Source organism: Puma concolor, chromosome B4 (genome assembly GCF_028749965.1).
Source record: "Puma concolor isolate L17-30 chromosome B4, mPumCon1.1.hap2, whole genome shotgun sequence".
NCBI classification, from domain to species: Eukaryota; Metazoa; Chordata; class Mammalia; order Carnivora; family Felidae; genus Puma; species Puma concolor.
This window is the reverse complement of record NC_141673.1, coordinates 104232433-104255610: the sequence shown is the minus strand read 5'-3', so window position 1 is coordinate 104255610 and position 23178 is coordinate 104232433. Positions and strand designations below refer to the sequence as shown.

General features: G+C 40.5%; 1 protein-coding gene across 4 annotated transcripts in view; it reads right to left on the bottom strand.

Moving 5' to 3' along the window:
• PARP11 (poly(ADP-ribose) polymerase family member 11) overlaps positions 1-23178 on the bottom strand; it is a 69221-nt gene that overhangs the window by 24432 nt on the left and 21611 nt on the right. The window contains exons 1-2 of one of the 4 annotated variants that reach the window (XM_086714283.1): positions 22934-23147; positions 14126-14225 (exon numbers count right to left, since the gene is read on the bottom strand). The exons of 1 other annotated variant lie outside the window; for it this stretch is intronic. In XM_086714283.1, the coding sequence (XP_086570409.1) occupies positions 14126-14149 (24 nt within the window). In that variant the 5' untranslated portion in view covers positions 14150-14225; positions 22934-23147. Of the gene's footprint in view, positions 1-14125; positions 14226-22933; positions 23148-23178 lie in introns of those variants that run through there. 2 more of the 4 variants (XM_086714284.1, XM_025930427.2) reach the window with 2 other exon arrangements.

Genomic DNA, 23178 nt, shown 5'->3' with positions numbered 1-23178 from the left:
TGTCTAGAATCATAGTTAGTGGGGGGTGGGGGGGCTAGGGTGGTGGAGTAGCAGGAAGACCCTAGGCGTGCCTCACCCCTCGAACACAGCTAGACAAATATCAAATCATTCTGAACACCCAAGAAATCGATCTTAGGACAGAACAAACTGCACAACTAGGGGGAGAGAAGAGGCCACACTGTGGAGGGTAGGAGGTGCAGAGACATGGTTTGGGGGAGAGAAGGATCACAGGTGCTGCAGAGGAGAAGGAGCCATGGTCATGGAGAGACAGAGAGAGGGAGAGAGGGAGGGAGAGAAAGAAAGAAAGAAAGAAAGAAAGAAAGAAAGAAAGAAAGAAAGAAAGAAAGAAAGAAAGAAAAGCACAGAGGGAATCATACAAGGAAAACACTTTCCCAAAGTCATTGACTGGGAAAACAAGAGGGGCTGATTATGGCGAGTTTTTATAACCAGTGGGGCTCAAAGACTGAAGTTTTCGAAGTCTGCACTATGGCTGGTGTGGAGCCTGGTAGGCACTGTGGTGCTCTTGTAGGAAAGCAGGGCAGAGGCCCAGGAGCAGACAGTGTGATCTGAGGATCCCCTGGATGGACTGGGAGAAATGGTTCTCCCTTCTTGGAGCACATCTGGGAGAGGTGGTGGTGCCTCTCAGGGGACAAAATAGCCAGCAGGTGCCATTGCACTGCCCCATTTATTAGCATAAGGGCAGAGACACCTGCTGAGGGTGGCTAACCTGGGCACCAGGTTTTTGCTGTGCTTTACTCTAAACTCCAAGCTCCTGCACTTCAGTGCCACTGCCTTTCTGAGACAAACCAGCACCAGCCCAGTGAGACCCTTCTCCAGAGGACTAGTGCACGTTTGTGCCACACTGTCCCTAAAGTTTAGAGTTTTATAACTCAGTGGGCCTGCCTGGGATACAACACAGGTGCACTGTACTGCTGTGTAGGCAGATAGCTGGGACATAGGGTGAAGGCAGGGATCTCAGGGACACTTGGAAAACAGAGAGACTGTTTGCTCTTCTGGGAGGGCTTCCCAGACAGCGGTGGTTGCAAATTCCCCTTTCCAGTGTGAATGAGAGGGCTGGTGCCATTTCCCTCCCCTGTCCCACAGCATAAACTAACTTCAGTAACAGCACAGTGCCAACAGTGGTGACCTAAACTGCTTACACCGAGCTCCACTCCCGTGCACTCTGCAGGTGCTTCTTTACTATGGCAAGTGTGCCTGAGAACCAGAGTAGTGGGCCCCTCCCCCAGAAGGCCAGCATAAACACCCCCCACCCCACCAAGTCTACTGACCATAGTGTGCTGCAAAGCCCTAGCTTTAGTGGAAATAGGATCTGGTCTCTTTTAACAAGAAGACCAGAGCACACCCAGTTAAAATTTGCCACACTCTGGTCAAGGTCCAAATACTGCCTACTGTAGACAAGGAGAGCCTCTGCAGATGACTAGTCTGAAGGATAAAGTAGCTAAGACACAGAAGCAGAGTGCACACAGCACACACCAGAGAAACTCCCTGAAGCACAAGGACCTGGACACTATGTGACCTCTTCTTCAAAAAGCCTCAGGAACAGGAAACATAACAGGCTTCCCTAACACAGAGAAGAAGACATAGACCTAGACAAAATGCGAAGATAGAAGAACTCATCCCAAAAGAAAGAACAAGAAAAAGTCATGGTCAGGGATCTAATCGAAACAGATGTAAGTAATATGCCTGATTCAGAATTTAAAGCAACAATCATAAAGATACTAGCTGGGCTTGAGAAAAGCATGGAAGACACCAGGGAGTCGCTTACTGCAGAGATAAGACCTAAAAACTAGTCAGGCCAAAATAAAAATGCCAAGATGGAAAACTGGTAGGATGTAATGAACACATGGATGGAAGAAGGAGGGGAATGGATAAGTAATGCAGAACGATAAAATTATCAGGGTGTCTGGGTGGCTCAGTCAGTTGAATATCTGGCTCTTGATTTCAGCTCAGGTCATGATCCAAGGGTCATGGGATCAAGCCCCAAATAGGGTTCCACACTGAGCGTGCAGCCTGTTTAAGATTCTCTCCCTGTCTCCTCTACCTCTTTCCCTGGCGTGTGCTCTCTGTCTCTCAAATAAAAGAAAAAAGAATTTAAAAACAAGATAAAATTATGGAAAATAATGAAGCAGAAAAGAAGAGGGAAAGAAATATATTGGATCATGAATGTAGACTCAGAGAACTCAGCAACTTCATAAAGTATAACATTCATATCATAGGAGTCCCAGAAGAAAAGAGGGAAAGGGGGGTAGAAGGTTTATGTGAACAAATTACAGCTGAAAAATTCCCTCATCTAGGGAAGGAAATAGACATCCAACTCCAGGAGGCACAGAGAATTTGAATCTAAATCAACAAAAGCAGGCCAACACCAATACGTATCGTAGTAAAATTTGCAAAATATAGAGATGAGGGAAACATTTTAAAAGCAGCAAGGAAAAGAAATCCCTAGTTTACAAGAGAAGACAAACAAGGTTAGCAGCAGACCTCTCCACAGAAACTGGGCAGTCCAGAAGGGAGTGGCATGATATATTCAACATGCTAAATGGGAAAAATATGCAGCCAAGAATATTCTATCCAGCAAGGTTGTCATTCAGAAGAGAAGGAGAGATAAAGAGTTTCTCAAACAAAAGCTAAAAGAGTTCATGACCACTAAATTAGCCCTCCAAGAAATATTGAAGGGGACTCTTTGAGTGGGAAAGAAACACCAAAAGCAAAAATGTCTAGAAAAAAAAACAAACAGAAAATCTCCAGAAACGATGACTTAACAAGTAAATCAATGGCACTATTCATATCTATCAATAATCACTCTGAATGTAAATAGACTAAATGCAAAAGACACAGGGTGTCAGAACGGATTTAAAAAAAAAAAAAAAAAACAAGACCCATCGGGGTGCCTGGGTGGCTCAGTCAGTTAAGCGTCCAACTTCAGCACTTCAGCTCAGGCCATGATCTCATGGTTCATGAGTTCGAGCCCCACATGTGGCTCTGTGCTGACAGCTCAGAGTTGGAGCCTGCTTCAGATTCTATGTCTCCCTCTCTCTCTGCCCCTCTCTCATTCATGCTCTGTCTCTCCGTGTCTCTCAAAAATAAATAAACATTAAAAACAAAAACAAGACCCATATATATGCTGCCAACAAGAGACTCATTTTAGACCTAAAGACACCTCCAAATTGAAAGTGAAGGGATAGAGAATCATTTATCATGCTAAAGAACATTAAAGAAAGCCAGAGTAGCCATACTTCCATCAGACAAATGACATTTTTTTAAATGTTTATTTACTTACTTTGAAAGAGAATGAGTGTGAGCAGGGAAGGGGCACAGAGAGAGGGGGAGAGAGAATCCCAAGCAGGCCCTGTGCTACCAGAGCAGAGCCCAAGGCAGGGTTCAATCTCACGAACTGCAACATCATGACCTGAGCCAAAACCAAGAGTTGGATGCTTAACCAATTGAGCCACCTAGGCATCCAGGCAAACTAGATTTTAAACCAAAGACTTTAACGAGAAATGAAGAAGGGCAGTATATCATAATAAAGGGGTTTATCCAACAAGAAGATCTAACAATTGTAAATACTTACACCCCCACTTGAAAGCACCCAAATGCATAAAATAATTAATAACAAACATAAAGGAACTCTGATAATAATACAGTAATAGCAGGGGACTCTGACACCCCACTCACAGCAATGGACACATAATCTAAGCAGAAAATCAACAAGGAAACAATAGTTTTGAATGACATACTGGACCAAATGGACTTAACAGATATATTCAGAACATTTCATCCTAAAGCAGCAGAATACACATTCTTTTTGAGTGCACATGGGACATTCTCCAGGATAGATCACATACTGGGTCACAAATCAGCCCTCAATAAGTACAAAAAGATCGAGATCATACCATGCATATTTTCCAACAACAATGCTATGAAACTTGAAGTCAACCACAAGAAAAAATTTGGAAAGACCACAAATACATGGAAGCTAAATAACATCCTACGAAAACAAACAAATGGGTTAATCAGAAAATTAAGTAAAAAATTTAAAAAATACATGGAAACAAATGAAAATGAAAACATAACCATCCAAAATATTTGGGATGCAGCAAAAGTGGTCCTAAGAGGGAAGTATATAGCAATACACGTCTAACTCAATAAACAAGAAAAATCTCAAATACACAACCCAACCTTATATCTAAAGGAGCTAGAAAAAGAACAACAAATGTAGCCTAAAGCCAGCAGAAAAAGGGACATAGTAAAGATTAGAATAGGAATAAATGATAGAGACACAAACAAAAAAACCCAAGAAGAACAGATCAATGAAACCAGGAGCTGTTTCTCTGAAAGAAGTAATAAAATTGATAAACTTCTAGGCAGACTTATCAAAAAGAAAAGAGAAAGGACCCAAATAAATATAATCACGAATGAGAGAGGAGAGATCACAACTAACACCACAGATATACAAACAATTAAAGGAGAATATTATGAAAAATTATATGCTAACAAACTGGGTAGAAGAAATGGATAAATTCCTAGAAACATATAAACTACCAAAATTGAAACAGGAAGAAATAGAATATTTGAAAAACTAATAACCAGTAAAGAAATTGAATCTGTAATAAAAAATCTCCCAACCAACAACAGTCCAGAACCAGATGGCCTCCCAGGAGAATTCTACCAAACATTAAGTGATTAGTTAATACCTATTCTTCTCAAACTGTTCCAAAAAAGAGAAATGAAAGGAAAACTTCCAAACTCACTCTATGAGGCCAGCATTACATTGATTCCAAAACCAGACAAAGATCCCACTAGAAGAGAAAATTACTGGCCAATGTCCTTGATGAACATACATGTGAAAATTCTTAACAAAATACTAACAAATTGAATCCAACAGTACATTAAAAGAATCATTCACCAGGATCAAGTAACATTTATCCCTGGGCTGCAAGGAGGTTCAGTATTTGCAAATCAATCAACATGACACACCAAATTAATAAAGAAAGGCTAAGAACCGTGTGATCCTGTCAATAGATGCAGAAATGCATTTGACAAAGTACAGCATCCATCCTTGATAAAAACCTTCAACAAAGTAGGGATAGAGGGAACGTACCTCAACATCATAAAGTCCATATATGAATGACCCATAGCTAATATCATCCTCACTGGGGCAAAACTAAGAGCTTTTTCTCTACAGTCAGAAACAAGATAGGGATGTCTGCTCTCACCATTGTTATTCAACATAGTACTGGAAGTCCTAGCCTCAGAAATCAGACAATAAAAAGAAACAAAAGGTATCCAAATCAGCAAGGAAAAAGCTGAACTTTCACTATTTACAGATGACATAATACTCTATGTAAAAAACCTGAAAGACTCCAAAAAATTGCTAGAACTTGATATATGAAGTTGTATATGGTATCAGTAAAGTCTCAGGATACAACATCAAGGCACAGAAATCGGTTGCATCTCTATACACCAATAATTAAGCAGCAGAAAGAGAAATCAAGGAATCGATCCCATTTACAATTGCACCAAAAACCATAAGATACCTAGAAATAAACCTAACCAAATTGGTAAAGAGACCTGTACTCTGAAAACTATAGAATGCTTATGAAAGACACCGAAGAGGACACAAAGAAATGAAAAACATTCCATTCTCATGGGTTGGAAGAACAAATATTGTTAAAATTTCTATACTACCCAAAGCAATCTACACATTTAATGCAATACCTATCAAAATACCACCAGCATTTTTCACAGAGCTAAAACAAACAATCCTAAAATTTGTATGGAATCACAAAAGACCCCAAATAGCCAAAGCAATCTTGAAAAAGAAAAGTAAAGCTGGGGGCATCACAATTCTGGACTTCAAATTATCTTACAAAGTTATAGTGAGCAAAACAGTATGGTACTGGCACAAAAACAGACACATAGGACAATGGAACAGAATAGAAAACCCAGAAATGGGCCCCAACTATATGGTCAACTAATCTTCGACAAAGCAGGAAAGAATATCCAACGGAAAAAAGACAATCTTTTCAATAAATGGTGTGGGAAAACTGGACAGCTACATGCAGAAGAATTACACTGGACCACTTTCTTACACCAAACACAAAAATAAATTCAAAATGGATGAAATACCTAAATGTGAGATAAGAAACCATCAAAATCCTAGAGGAGAACACAGGAAGCAATCTCTTTGACATTGGCTTTAGCAACTTCTTACTAGACACATCCCCTGAGGCAAGGGAAACAAAAGCAAACATGAACTATCAGGACTTCATCAAGATAAAAAGCTTCTGCACAGTGAAGGAAACAATCAATAAAATTAAAAGGCAACCTTCAGAATATTTGCAAATGACATATCTGATAAAGGGTTAGTTTCCAAAATCTATAAAGAAAAACAAACAATCCAGTTAAGAAATAGGCAGAAGACATGAACAGGTATTTTTCCAAATAAGACATCCAGTGGCTAACAGACATATGAAAGTATCATCAGACTCAATATCACTCATCATCAGGGAAATACAAATCAAAACTACGGTGAGCTACCACCTCACACTCCTCAGAATGGCTAAATTTAACAACACGGGAAACAACAGATGTTGGTGAGGATGTGGAGAAAGGGGACCCCTCTTGCACTGCTGGTGGGAATGCAAACTGGTGTAGCCACCCTGGAAAACAGTATGGAGGTTCCTCAAAAAGTTAAAAATAGAACTATCCTATGACCCAGCAATTGCACTACTAGGTATTTGCCCAAAGGATACTAATTTGAAGGGACAGACACACGCACCCCAATGTTTACAGCAGCATTTTCAATAATCGCCAAATTAATGGAAAGAGCCAAATGTCCATCGACTGATGAATGAGAAGATGTGATGTGCATATAAATAAACAAACAAACATACATAGATACACACACACAATGGAATATTACTCAGTAATTAAAAAAATGAAATCTTGCAATTTACAGTAACATGGATAGAGCCAGGGTGTATTATGCTAGGCAAAATAAGTCAGTCAGAGAAAGACAAATACCATACGATTTCACTTATATATGGAATTTAAGAAACAAAACAGATGATGATAGGGGAAAAAAAGAGAGAGAGAGGCAAACCATAAAACAGACCCTTAACAACAGAGAAACAAACTGAGGGAAGGTGAGCGGTGGATGGGTTAAATGGGTGATGGGTATTAAGGAGGGCATTTGTTGTGATAAGCCCTGGGTGTAAGTGATTAATCACTGAATTCTACTCCTAAAACTAATATTACACTATATGTTAACTAACTGGAATTTAAATAAAAACTTGAGGGACGCCTGTTTCATTCTTAGGTTAAGCACCTGACTCTTGGTTTCTGCTCAGGTGACGATCTCACAGATTCATGAGTTTGAGCCCCATGTCCGGCTCTGCCCTAGCAGTAGGGAGCCTACTTGGGATTCTCTGCCTCTCCCTCTCTCTCTGCCCCTCCCCCACTCACGCTGCCTCCGTCTCTCTCAAAAAATAGACCTAAAAACAAAACAAAACAAAACCTTGAAACTAAAAAAACAAAAACAAAAACAAAAAACAAAGTAAAAAACAGAATCATAGAGTTAGCAGTACAAAGGAGATTAAAGAAACACCCAAGACCTCCTGAGCATCAGTTCTTCCCTAAACTGCCAACGCAGATGGCTTCATTTTCATATATGGACAGTTGCTCCTTCTCTCCTCTATTGTGAAAGCTTAATTTGGTTGCTTTACTTCTCAGACATTATGGCTTTTTCCCAAGAGTTAGTTCATAAGACTAAGTCTTATAGTTTTCTACAATAAGTTACTCCTCCAAAGGAAGGGCTATTCTGTATAACGAGGCTCAAAGAGTAAGCCAAGTTTAAATTAATAACTTCACAATACATTAACCATAGCAATAACGGACCTAGATTAGAACACATTTATAGGCAATACGAGGAATGTGAGCAAGCTGTCTGTCGTGGAGTAGGCAATTAATAAATGCTAGCTGAACGAGTTAGTTCAGCTACCATGCCAATGTTCAGTTTTTAATTGGCAGGATTGATGCTTCTGGCACACCAGGCTATGAAGAAAAGAAGCTAGTATAAACCAGAAAAGCATTTTATAAATTTTCAAGTGCAGTGGGTATGCTGGTCGAATCTGTCTATAATGCTATCTATCCAAAGAGACTATATGGAACCTGGGAATAGTCAATCTGGGTCATCAAATAGAAAGGCTATGTGGAAAAGTAATTTAACATCAAAATCCCAGTCTACAGGAGAAAAATAATGCCATCTTCCAGACCAGTTAAAAGATTTCTGCTAAGTTTATTACAGTGAATAAAATATTACAGTGAACAAAATGCTAACAAAATATTAGTATAAACACAGTATCTTCAGAAAAATCATATTTGGTAATGAAAACTTTCTTGTCTCTGAGACAAGAAATCTTCTTGTCTAAGAATAAGATCCAAAGATCCAAAGCCTGCTATTAAAAGCTTAAAAACAAGGTGGAGCTTTTGGAATGACACAGTAAGGAGTTCAGTGGGCCTTCCCAGCAAAATTGCATTTTAGTTGGTGAGCATCATTTTAAAAACCAAAGCAAACAAACAAAAACATGTAAAGTCTCTAAGGGCATATAGCAAATGGAGAAACATTTATTCAGAAAAAATCTACTAAATCTCAGAACAGGTGAGAGTGTGGCATTTGAGCCAAGATCTGTTCCATTACCCCATTCCTCCAGCACTCTGTTACAGAAGCTCTACCTCAGGTCTGTGCAGAGAAGAAGACAGGGGTTCCCTTTCCCTCCATATCCTAGTCCTGGGCTAGTTTCATCCTGGAAGGGGCAGGCTGTTGGTGTTTCTCATCCCCTTCAGCCTAGAGGTTCTGGGCAGGCCATAGATGGGACGGACCTCCTGGTTCCTCCACCCAGTCCTAGCTCATGTGGTGGAAACTCTACTCCAGGCCCAGTAGATTAGAGATACTGAGCCCTGATTGCTACCACCCTAGTTTACTCATAAGGTGGAAATTCCATGTCAGAAGGAGTAAGTCAAGAAGACCCGGGGCTACCAACACCCCTTCCACCCAAAGACCAGGTATCAATCACTATGGGAAAAGCCACTCCCACCCCAAGCCACAGGTATAGTGGCAACAGGGTTCTACTGAGGGGGAAAGGCACACTGTAGGGACAAAGAGCTCCATGTCTCTGAGGGGATTGACTTTATTTGGAACAGAAAATAGAGAACCTCATGCCAAAGAGCGTTATTGAAAATAATGGAAATATCCAGGAAAAGCAATGAAGAGGCCCAAAGCTCCGATACAAGCCAAATGGTAGAGCATACGGAAGTTTAATATAGAGAAACAGGGATAACCAAGGAAAGCCCTCCTGGGATTACAGTTAACCATGAGAGTCAGGAAGGCTGTGTACAAGCACCAGGCTGTACCTACCCAGGAATGATCAGAGCAGGTCATGGGACAGACTTGAAAACATTTCCTAAGCTGCATATGGAGGGATCAACACAGAGTGGAAACCTCCACTGGCACAAGAGGCTTAAACACAACCTCTGACCAAACATCGAACAACTGTCCTTTTTCCACTTAATCCTTTTATTAAAAAACAATAAATCAGTATCTATGTTGGTGGGTCTATTTCTGGATTCTGATCTATTCTAATAATCATTTTCTCTATCTTACTGCTAATACTACAGTTTTGATGACTGCAGTTTCACAATGAATCTTTAAATCAGGTAGTGTTAGTGTTCCAAATTTGTTCTTTTTCAGAATTGCTTAGCTCTACTAGGTCCTTTCAATTTTGATTGGGATGGTGTAGTATGTGACCCATTTGGAGATAACTGCCATCTTAATAATGTTGAGAATTTCAACCCATGAATGAGGCACATCTTTCTTTTTTTCTTTCTTTCTTTCTTTCTTTCTTTCTTTCTTTCTTTCTTTCTTTCTTTCTTTCTTTCTTTCTTTTTTAACATTTATGTATTTATTTTGAAAGAGAGAGCGTGAACAGGGGAGAGGCAGAGAGAGAGCAAGAGAACTCTGCAGGCTCTGCACTGTCAGCACAGAGCCCAAGGCGGGGCTCAATCTGACAAACTGTAAGATCCTGACCTGAGCTGAAATCAAGAGTCTGATATTTAACAGACTGGGCCACCTGGGCACCCTGAGGCATATCTATTGACTTGTTTTAGGTCTTCTTTACCTTTTTTTCAGTAATGTTTTACAGTTCTCAGTGTATAGGGTTTGCACATCATTTATGCAAGCTTCATGCTTAAGTATTCCACATTTTTTGTTATTGTAAATGGAATTGCATTTAAAATTTCAATTACTGGTTGAATGTTGCTTATATATAGAGGTACATTATTTTTTGTACATGGATCCTGTACTCAGCATCCTTACTAAACCTTCTTATTACTTCTAGGTTTTTGGACATTCCATCAGATCTTCTATACAGGCATTTCTAGAGATAGAGAGATAGAGAGATACAGATTGCCTTACTTTGTTTTAGCATATAGATGACTGCTATTTCTCATGCCTTCTTTTTCTTTCCTTATTGCAGTGATTATAACCTCCAGTGCATATTCAGTGATGAATAAAGAATGGGCATCATTTGTTCCTGATCTAAGTGAGAAAGTATTCAGTCTTTCACTCTTAAGTTTGATATTAGACACAGGTTTTTGTAGATGCCCCTTATGTCAGGGGTTCCCACAATCACCCTCAGGCTCACAGGAGAAGGACTCACAGGACTCAGAAGTTGTTCTATTCATGGTTACACTTTATTACAGTAAAAGTATACAGAGTCAAATAAGCAAAAGGGAAAAGTGCATGAAGTCCAGAGGAAAATGTATAAGCTTCCAAGTGTCCCCTCCCAATGGAGTCACATAGGACACACTTAATTCTCCCAGCAACCATATGTGAAAACAAGTACAAAGGGTTGCCAACCAGGGATGTTCACCTGAGCCTACATGTCCAGGGTTTTTACTAGGAGTTAGTCACGTAAGCATTTAGCACCCTATGTGACTGACCTCAGCTACGGACATTTCAGACCTCCAGAGAGAAAGCAAATGTTCACCATAAATCACACTGCCAGTATAAACTATCTACATAAATTGGGATAGCATGGCTCAAGATCTCAGGCATGCAAATATACTCATCAGACAAACTATTTTAAGAGCCCAGGCCTTTCTTGAGAATGTACACAGTTTGAGCACCCCAGGCCTGTTGAGTTAGCCCTTTTCTGCCCATCCGTTATCAGGTTGAGCAAGTTCTCTTCTACTCCCAGGTTAGAGTTTTTATCAAGGATACTGGATTTTGCCAAATGCTTTTTCTGAATACATTGAAATGATCATATGGGTTTTTTTTATTTTAGTTTGTTTATATGGTGAGTTACATTGATTGCTGTTCAAATATTAAACCAACCTTCCATTTTGAGGATACCATTTTGTAATTATGCATCAACCTTCTTATCTGTTAGACTCAATTTGCTAAAATTTTTCTTAAAATTTTTGTATCCGTGTTCATTAGCTGCTTATAATGTCTTTGGTTTTGGTATCAGGGTAATGCCAGCTTCATAGAATGAGTTGTGAGGTATAACCTTCTCTTCAATTTTCTGAAAGCTTGTGCAGAATTAGCACTGTTTCTTCCTTAAATATTTGTTAGAATTTACCAGAGAAACCATCTGGGCTTGGAGTTTTCTTTGTGGGTAGGCCTTTTCCATAAATTTGAACTCTTGAATAGATTTTAGGTTATTCATGTTATTTCTTCTTCAGTGAGCTCTGGTAGTTTGTGTCTTTAACATTAAATTGTTCATAACATTCCCTCACTACCCTTTAATGTTTGTAGAATATGTAGTGATGTCACCTCTCTTAATATTGATAATTTGTATTCTTTTTCTCCTGATCTGTCTGGCTAGAAGTTTATCAATTTTATTGATGCTCCTCAAAAAAAAAAACAAAAAACAAAAAACAAAAAACAAAAACAACAACAACAAAAAAAACCAGCTTCTGCATTCATTGATTTTTCTGTTTTAATTTCAGTGGTTTCCACTCTAAATTTTATTTCCTTGCTCCAGCTTGAGTTTAATTTGCTCTTCTTTTTCTAGTTTCTTAAGGAGGAAGCTATGGTCATGGATTTGTGACATTTCTTTTCCAATATAGGCATCAATTTAGCTATAAATTTCCCTTTCAGTACTGTTGTAGCAGCTTATCACAAGTTTGATCTGTTACCTTCATACTTTCTACCTCTTTGACCGATAGGTTAAAGTGCTATTTACTTACCAGACGCTTGTGGGTTTTACAGATCTTTCTTTTACTGAATTCTAATTTAATTCCATTTTGATCAGATAGCATACTTTATATGACTTGAATTCTTTTAAATGTACTGAGACTTATTTTACAGCCCAGAATGTGGTCTATCTTGTGAAATGTTCCCTGTATAGTTGAAAAAAAAAAGTGTATTCAGCTATTGTTGAGTGTAATGGTCTATAAATGTGAATTAGGTCAAGTTGGTTGACTGACGGTATTGTTCAAGTCTTCTATACCTTTGCTCATTTTTATCTACTTATTCTGGCAATTATTGAGAGAGGAGTAGTAAAGTTTCCAACGATAATGGGATTTATCTATTTCTCCCTACAGTTCTATTAGTTTTGCTTCAGGTATTTTGGAGCTCTATTATCAGGTATATAAATGTTTAGGGTTGTTACTGATTAACTGACCTCTGTATCATAGGAAATGACGTTCTTTTCTCTAATATCATCGTCTTTGAAACCCACTTTAATATACTACTCAAGCTTTCTCTTGACTGCTGTCAGCACCACAGATCTCTCTCCATTCAGTTTTATCCTACTTGCATCTTTATATTCAAAGTGTGTTTCTTGTAGACAGCTTAGAGTTGGGTCTTACTTTTTACTCTGATCTGACAATCTGTCCTCTAATTGAAGTGTTTACAGCATTTACTATGGTATGATTATTGATATTAGGTTTAAGTTTATCATCTCGCCATTTGCTTTTTACTTGTTCCTTTTGTTTTTGTTCCCTTTTCATCTTTTTCTATCTTCTTTTGGATTCAGTACACTTTTAGGATTCCATTTTATCTCCACTGGTGGATTAACTAGAACTCTTTGCTATACACACCTTTTCATTTCCTCCCTTTCCATTCACTGTAAAATCCACTCTAATTTAGTTTCTCTAGCTTCTGGCCCAATACCTCCTGCCACCATCACAAACAAGCAAACAAACATACTGGACTTGCGAGGATTTCCAATCCTAGCTTCATGTTGCTAAACCCTAGGCTCTTTTATCAGTCCTCATCTTACTTGACCTCTCTGTAACATTCCACAGCTTACCCTCTGTCCTGAATTACTCTTTTCTTGATTTCCATGAAATCATACTTTCTAGATTGTCTTACATTTTTCGCCACAAAATCTATCGCCTGCAACTTTTAGGTTCTGTGGGCTCACTCAGTCCTAGCCCCTTTTCTTGTCTTTCTCAGCAACTTCAAAACATGGTCAGTCCTCAAGAATCATGAAGTAGTTCACAGGCATTTTCAGAGGAAAAATTAAAGAAATTTGCTCATATACATTTTGTAAAGTTGAAATACATGAGTAATAGTGATTTTCATGGATTTCTTTAAAGTTACCAACTTGCTATGTCAGTATGTTCAGTCTCTGCTGATCAGTGCGTATCAGCTAGTGTTCAGCAAATATGGTGGTGTAGAACCAAGTGAACTTTCACCTCATCTTCAAACAAAGCCTCAAATCAATTTACTTTGTTGACAGGGTAGAGAAGAGACCAAAACTAGAGGCATTCCTCAGCTAAAACAGTAAGGTCTTAATATTCCTAAGAAGCTGTTAGCCCAAATTTAATGCCCAATTTAATTGTCGGGGGGAAAAAAAAAACAGCTATTGACAAAATTTCTTTATTATAGGACTCTGCTGGAAGTCACATAATATCAATGGCACATGATATGAGAGAGCAATTATTATCACATGAGTGTTTCAGCATATATTTTGTTTTAAAACTGAACAAACTACTTGTGGAAAAACACAAATCGGTCCGTGTAGTATATGTACGCTGTAATGAGGTAGAAGTACTCAATAACTTTTTGTTCTGCTTATCAGTGAAAACTCACGGCACAAGGGAAGACAGTTTTCATTTAGACGATGATGCTTTTGTGAGCCGTGACGTGGGCTGGAAAAGGTGCACCCCGCTCAAAACCGACAGAGCATGAGCTATACAAACAACAAGAAAAGGTGTTGCTGCATTACTAAAAGGCGTTTTAGACACATGGAACAATTAGAAGTCAACAATATGCCTCCTGATTGTAACTGAGTGTTGAAGGAAATAATGAAAATTGAGTGTCAGCAAATCTTGACAACTCAGTATGTGCTCTTGGCTGTGTGGAAAGAAATGGCAGTGTTTGCAAAATTACCCTTCCTACTCGAGTGTAAAGGGTGTCAAGGAAAAAAGCGCTGACAAGAGTTTCCACAGGGAGAGACGAGATAAAAATATTTCTTTGTGATGCTGATAATACTAATAGCCATTCCTGATTTCCAGAGGGCTGCTTAGCTAAAATACACCCAGCAGCTTAACTAACCTGAACCATTACTTCAAGGCCAAAATATCTCAGTTTTTAATAAGGAGAATAAGATACCAGATTTGCTGGTCACGAAACTATGCTGCAAATGGTTGAATTGCTAAGGTGTGACTCCTTCCCAGAATTGGATGGCTTTCTTCACTCAGCAAAGTGAGAATGATTTTATGCTTGTGGATATATAAGGAACACATCCAAATGTTACAACAAAACACCAACAGATACTTTCCAGAGACTGAAGTACTCAAAGAATGACTAAGAATCCATTTGCTCCTATCTTCCAAACATTTAGGCTGGTTGAAACATTCACCCCTACAGTTACTTAATCTTTTAAGTGTGTCAATTTGGCAACTGATGGAGCATTAGGAATAGTCTTCAGGGAAAAATCTCATACTTTCTCAGTCTGTGTTTGGTCTTGGCATCCCAAAACATCTGACAGAGCCAGCAAGTACCAGTTGCAAATCTTGACAATCTATAACTATAGCATGGAGTCTCCTAATTTAGTAGAAATACAGGGGGGGCAATTCAGAGTGTCTGGATCTAACGTACATCTCAAGCTATCTGTCAACAAGACAGATATATACTTTGTAAGAGGCTGCAAAAATATCATCCTTTTCTTTTTTTTTTTTTAATTTTTTTTTTCAACGTTTTTATTTTTTATTTTTGGGACAGAGAGAGACAGAGCATGAACGGGGGAGGGGCAGAGAGAGAGGGAGACACAGAATCGGAAACAGGCTCCAGGCTCTGAGCCATCAGCCCAGAGCCTGACGCGGGGCTCGAACTCACGGACCGCAAGATCGTGACCTGGCTGAAGTCGGACGCTTAACCGACTGCGCCACCCAGGCGCCCCAATATCATCCTTTTCAATACTGAAAACAATTTTTTAAATACTACTTTCTTGTTTAAAATTGGTGATCTGCATGGGTGTTCAAAGTTTGAGAAACATTGTCCTAGGAGCCTCACTTACTCTCATGACTTTAAAAGCCATCCACATAGATTAAGTCCAAAATGCCATTTCTAGCTCAGTCTTCTCCTCTGAGTTCCAGACCCAACTACCCAATAGCCAATAGCCTCTTTGACTTTCCTGCTTGAGTGCTTCACAGGCACATTAAACCTAGAACAGGCCCAAAACCAAACTCTTGATCTCCACCATAACTTCCACTTTCCCAGTCTCCCCATCTCAGTGAAAAGTATCTCGTTCCTCCCAGCTGCCCATGCCAGAAATCTGTCACTCCTCATCCAAAGCGCAGCATGAACTGATCCACTTCTGTCTCTCTCTGTCCACTACCATCGATTTAGTCCAGATCACCTTCAACTTCACCCTGGACTACACTATAGATCCCCAAGTGGTCTTCCAACAGCCTTTCTGATGCCCCTCTGGATTAATTTTCGATTGTTGAGGGAACAAATTACCATAAACTCAGTGGCTTAAAACAACACAAATTTATTATCTCACACCTATGTTGAAGTCTGACATGGAACTCACTAGGCTAAAATCACCGTGGGCCTGATTCCCTTCTGGAGGCTGTAGGGAAAGCATCTGTTTCCTTGGCGTTTCCTGCTTTTAAAAGCTACCCACATTCCTTGCCTTGTGTCTCCCTTACTTCATCTCCAAAGCCAGCAATGTTGACTGTTCTTCCATAGTAACATCTCTCTCTGGCTTTTTTGTCTCCTTCTTCTGCTTTTAAGGATGCTTGTGATTGCACTGGGTCCACCTAGATAATCCAAATAACCAATCTCCCAATCATAAAGTCAGCTGATTAGCAATCTTAATTCCCCTTTGCTATGCAATCTAACATAGTCACAACTTCTAGGAATTAGGATGTAGGTGTGTTGGGAGGTCATTATTCTGCCTAACACCCTCCCTAATACATAACTCATGTTCCCCACAGCAGTCAGAATGGTCTTTTTTAAAACACAAATATGATAATGCCACTTCCTATATAAAATCCTTCAATGGCTTTGCACTCCTCTAAGGACAAAATTCAAAATTCTAAACATGCCTGGCTAGTTCCTGCCTACCCACTGGCCTCATCTCCTGGTTCACTGGGTTCCTGCCACACATGGCTTCTCTCTGCCTGAGGCACCAAGTTCCTTTCTGTCTCAGGGTCTCTGCTCACACTATTTCTGTTGTCTAAATAGCCCTCCTGGCCTCCCATCCAACCTTCACCTGGCTGACTCTTGCTCAATCCTTCAGATTGCTGTAAAAGTGACTTTCACAGAGTGGACTTACCCGGTCTCTCAATCTAATATTAGCTCCCTCTATGATACATTGTCATTGTTGTTGTTGTTAAGTTTATTTATTTTTAAGAGAGAGAGAGAGAGAGAGAATGAGTCGGGGAGGGACATGAGAGAGAGGGAGACACAGAATCCCAAGCAGCTTCTGCACTGTCTGCACAAAGCCCATCTCTAGGCTTGATCTCAGGAACCGTGAGATCACAATCAGAGCCAATATCAAGAGCTGGACACTTAACTGACTGAGCCACCCAGGCACCCTCACTGTTCTTTTTCTCTCAAAGCTTTTACTGCAGTTGCAGTTAAATGTTACTTGTGTGATTAATTATTGGCTTAATGCCTCCCTGCACTACACTGCAAGCCTATGAGGGCTGGGGCCTAGTCTGTTTTGTTCACCACTGTAAGTGCAGAGGCATAGAACTGACTGACTTGTATTAAGTACTCAATAAATAGATGAGTGTTATCAGATACTATTTCAAAAACAGACCTAACTCTTAGGGGGTGAGTTGCATCAACCAAAGACCTCAACATTCTGCTTGAGAATTTTAGAACAGGTGGGTCATACTCAGCATTTCCCCTCACCCCATCCTTCAAACCTGTTGCAAATGTCTGCCTGTAGCCTGTATACCAAACTCTGAGACACCAAAAAACATTCGACTCATTTCCTCGGCCATGTGCTGCATGTGCCGTGCCAATCCTGAGGAGGCTGTATCATTTCCCTACTCGTGCTCAGGTGCTGAACCACTAGAAACAAGTTCTAAACACATGAGAGTCTGTGTCACAAAAAGTTCATGATTTTCTGCAACTCAGGAACCTTTCCTTATCTCAACTCCCTGTGACTTTCCTCACAGGTCCTTTTCTTTTCTTACTTTCTTTTTTTTTAATTTGCACTGTTTATTTATTTTTGAGAGAGACAGAACATGAGCAGGAGAGGTGCAGAGAGAGAGGGAGACACAGAATCTGAGGCAGGCTCCAGGCTGTGAGCTGTCAGCATAGAGTCCAATGCGGGACTCGAACTCATGAACTGTGAGATCATGACTTGAGCTGAAGTCAGCTGCTTAACCGATGAGTCACCCAGACACCACTCTTCTTTTTTTTCTTTTCTTTTTAAAATTTATTTATTTTTGCAAGAGAGAGAGAGAGAAAGCAGAGAGAGGCAAAGAGGGGAACAGAGCATCCAAAGCAGGCTCTGTGGTGACAGCAGACAGCCCAATGCAGGGCTTAAACCCACAAACTGTGAGATCATGACCTGAGACAAGGTCAGATACTTAACTGAGCCACCCAGTCGCCTCACACAGGTCCTTTTCTACCTGCTTGAAATCCCATATGTTAAGTCCGACTGGCAAGAGTATGTGTTCTGGAGCCAGAAAGTCCTAGATTTAAAACCTGTTTCCGTCCTTATTCCGAAAGTTCGCCAAACTTTGAGACTTAGTATCATCACTAAAAAAGTGAGGATAATGATTTAATTCCTACCTCGCACGGATATTAGATAAACTCAGTGTGCATATACTTTGCTTACCACCGCCTCAGCCACCAAACACTGGCACGTCACACTACTCTCTAAGCTTAACTCAATCCATTACTAGGACGATTACAAAGAATGCCAACATACAGATTATCAGTATATGAACCCATGACTGTCTGTTGATCTAGGAACACATCTTCATAGACACTATGTTCGCTATAGAACTTCCATTTCCAGGAACAAATCTTACCTCCATCGTCTCCCAGGCCTGAGGGATGCTGCCTGACTCAGAAGAGATAATACACAGATGTTAGTCACCACCACCCACAACCCCTTCATCCTCATTCTCAAAATGCCCATACTGAGACTCTACTCATCAGGTATGCACTCTTCCCATTTCACTCCATTATCCAAACTGTACCTGTTGTTCTCTTTCACCTTGGTGGTCTATGGTCATTTTGCTCTCCTCACCTTCCCATAAGACCACTTCTATAACTTTGACACCTAGCTCAAATGTAACTTATGCTACTAAACCCTCCTAGTCCCCTGTATGCTCTGGTATCACCTTCTCTCCCCCAAATCATATTGCAAGACCCCTAGGGGCAGACTCTGACTTGATCCATGTCTGTAATCCTCCTCCCTAGTGTCTAGAACGTTTTATATGTAGTAGATACTTAGTAAATATTTGTTGAGTGGGTGAAATAATGAATCAATGATTGGTTTCTCTGGTAGTCTGGTTCTGACCTATAGTTGATAGTTGGAACTATCAGAGAGACAACCAGTAGAGGTGTCCATGACCTGGCTCAGGAATAGGCTCAGGACTGAAAATGTACATTTGGCAGGCATATTCACTACAGTAATATCTGAAGCCTTAGAACTCACAAGGAAAAAAAAAAAGATGTGCTAAGAGAAAACAAAGGTTAACAGTAAAACATTTCAGGGGTAGAAGGCAGTACAGTTAAGATTATTATTCAGAAATAAATCACAGAAAGGAAAAGAAATCCAAATGAGTATACAGTCCCAGGAGAATAAAAAAGACTCCTGAGAAACACCCCTAGTGCATTAATGTTGCAGAAAGAAGAGGCTGGAGGCATAAAGGTCGCTTCTGTATGTGTAGATTTGAAAATTCTTGGTGACCATTAGCCAGTATGGTGTTAGGGGCAGAGGTGGGGCTGGCAGAGCAGAGGTATGAATAAGAATGACAAAAAGCCTAAGACTATTCCTTCAAGAAGTTTGACAGGAGAAGGAAAGATAAAATTCACAGTGCCAAGTGAGTCTGGTGGCAGCTGTGAACATAAAATAACAGAGAAAAAGACGGTTCAGCAGGTAAAGCACTGCACCAACACACAAATGTTACCACTGCTACCACCTCATAAGACAGGACGTGGGCACTAATATAATCGTGTTGCTCACTCACCTGTGTGATCTTGAGAAAATCATTTTCTCCTCCCTGAGCTAACTCATCAGATCCTAACAGTATGAGTAATACGTGGAAAGGAATTATGGAAGAGTTTATCATTGAAAGTAAGGTCTTAATACTGTAATAAATGGGGTTATAACCTCACAGATGTTTGTCATTTTTCAGTTTCCTTTCTCCGTGTGATGGAGGGAAACTGAAACTCCTTCATACGTAACAGTGGTTACTTATTCCAACCCTGCAAAAGAGGAAGAAGACAATGACAAAGGTGCAGAGAAAGGCAATTCCTCTCTGTGACTTGCCCCTTTCTTAAACTGGGGGACATCAGTCAAGGGCTACCTCCCCCAGGTGGATGAAGAACTGCCAAGAGCTCATATCAGAACTGAGTGTGCCTGCTGCTTCTGTCAACCAGATCTGCCTTGGCAGGGACATTATGCTTACCTCAAGGTGCCTGGTCAGTGAAAAGCTTGAGTAGATAGCACTGACCTCATGACTGTCTTGAAAAATAAAATAAAATTTTGTACTGAGACAAAGTTTATTTATAACTCCTTGGTTATCTCGTAGTTTTCCCCCCTGAGGAAATGTTGCAAGCTCAGTGGTGATTTTCCACACTCAAACTATGTCACGGAGACTTTTCGTTTGGAAGGGGCAGCTGCTTTGGAGTATTACCATGGCCAGCATCAGTGTAACATTATCTCAAAGCCACTTGTGAGTAGAATACAGTATCATGCTGAAGGTGTATTTGCAGTAGGAGGCATATCTGTAGCTCATAGGTGGTCTATTAAGGCCATATATGCTACCAAACATATGCAGGGAGAAAGGAGGCAGAAGACTTCAATTAAAGCAGTTCACAGTGGCCTTTCTTCACAAAGCAGAATTTATTATCTCATTCAATGGCAAGAAATGGTAAATAGGAATTTCAGTTTATAGTAAATTCAACTGTGTAATGCAAAAGTCTTCTGCATTTATCTTTAGGATACATTGTGGGTTTTTTTTTTTTTTTAATTCCCAATGTGTTTGGCTTAGGGTAACATTAAAATTAATTTTCATTCCATGACCATAGCTGGACAAACTGTCCAGATGCCTCTTGTATTGATATAAGATAATAAATTACACGAGAAACACAAATACAGATGTTGATTGTATTTTCAAAAGCTAAACTGTCCTCAGGGCGCCTGGGTGGCTCAGTCGGTTAAGCGTCCCACTTCGGATCAGGTCATGATCTCAGGGCTTGTGAGTTCGAGCCCCGTGTCAGGCTCTGTGCTGACAGCTCAGAGCCTAGAGCCTCTTCAGATTCTGTGTCTTTCTTTCTCTCTCTGCCCCTCCCCCACTCACACTCTGTCTCTCAAAAATAAATAAACATTAAAAAATTAAAAATTAAAAAAACTAAACTGTCCTTATTGATGGGATTCATATGCTCATCGGAAGAAAACCAGTACTAGTAAAAAAACACAGTAGCATTAAGACATACTAAGGCGGCATGATAAAAGTCAAAGAAGAATGTGGGATTGTATGTGGAAGGTTCACCACTACTAACAAAAAAGTCAGTCTCCTCTACCGAAATCAAACAAAATCATTAGGGTGATGTCAGAAGAAACAAAGAAATGAGATAATGATATAGCAAACTAAATATATGAGACATTCGCGAGTATCTTTATAATCCTTACAAACTTACAAATAAGCCAACAGCAGATGCTACTATATATGTGACGGAGGAGGCAGAGTGAACAGTAGGAGCCAAGGACTCTCTCTAGTCCTAATCCAATCACCTTTATTAATTCAACAATTATTTACTGAGTGCCTGCTAAGTGCCAGGCTCTGTTCTCTAGTCTGAGGATACAAAAATCCTCACAAAACAGACAAAAATCCCTGCCCATCTAGAGCTTACCATATAGTGAAGAATTTGAGCAAGATATACTGCGGTGACTAGAAAGTTTGTACAGAGAAACCAAGACAAAAGGGACTGTTAATAAAAATTGAATACACACACACCAAATGTACCCATATACATGCACACATATACATATAATGATATAAAATGAAGACGGTTGATGACAGTGAAAATGAATATAAAAGCAGAGAGCACATTCTCATAATCCTAAATTACTTTTGCTAAAATCAAATGCCAGCAATCACTTTTCTCTGATGAGGCCTGACACTGCACAATTATATGTACGAACAACAACAAACATCTTAGATGATGACATGGTGGGCTGGGATGTACAACCAACAAGTGCGGACCAAAAGACTAGTTGCTACTGGCCAAAAACTTAAAAAACATAACAGAATTAACTGATAAACTCTCCAACTCATCTGGCAATATATTCCAGAAATGGGAAAAAATAAGTGTTGATTACAGCAAAAGACTTGTTGCAAGTATGTAGACGGGGCTGTAAGTAAATTTGGGCAGTTATCTCAGCATAGGAGGTAGTTTCACACAGTTCAACAATTTGGCAAAATGTGATTCTGCCATTTCCACGGTCAACTCGTACGGTGTATATAGTGTACGTCTGCCATGTTACTAGGCGATTTCAACTCTAACAAGAGATGAATGGAATATTCGGCAAACAGATTCCACTCTTTGAGGGCGGCACATTAAATAAATGTATAAAAAGCAAAGCAGACAAAAATACGTGCAGACACAACAAGAGAGAGAGAGACAAGACTTGCAGTTGAAAAGTCCCGGGTCATCAGTTCTGGCCACTGAAAAAAAAAAAATCTAAGAACTTCCCCATCTAGAGGCTTAGAACATACACTCAGTCCCCCAAGTTTGAAATGACTGTCCACCAAGAAGGGAAAAGGAGTACTGATGGTTCCTCTTAGGCCCATTCAAGACACGGGGGGTCGAATCCCCCTCGCTTTGGACGGATGGGACTGGCAGGTACACCTGAGGCAAAGGAAGAGTAACAGGTCCAAACCCCGTAACTCCGATCAGGAAGCAAAACACAAAGTTTAAAAAGACAGTGAAGGGCGGAAGGCAGAGAAACCACAGCAAGTCAAATAAATAACTGTAACAGAAAGAAATAATGCGTTGGGGATCCCACGGAATCATCTCTACCGCTCAAAAGGCCAGAGACTGTAGAACCCACAAGGGCCGGGATCTTCGGGGTCCCGGAACTCAACACCCAGCCTGAAGCGGGTGAGGGGGAGCAGTTCCCGGGAACCCCCTCCCTCCCATCTCGCCTCAACCCCGCCCATTGGGTCCGCCCCGTCCCGCCCGGCTACTCACCGGATTCGCTTCCCACATAACGGTGGCGAAATCGAGCGGAGAGAGCCTGGGGGAAGGGGCTAGCCGCGGGACCGGGGTGTTGGGTTTTTTCCGAGGGTCCCCGGGAGCGAAGGGATGGAGAGGCAACCTTTATGTAGGCCTTCCTTCTACCCCGCCCTGTCACAAGCCAGCGTCTTCGGACCACCGACCCTCCCGACTTCCGCCCGAACCGGCCAACCAGCGCTGGCCCCGCCCCGCCTCCGGAA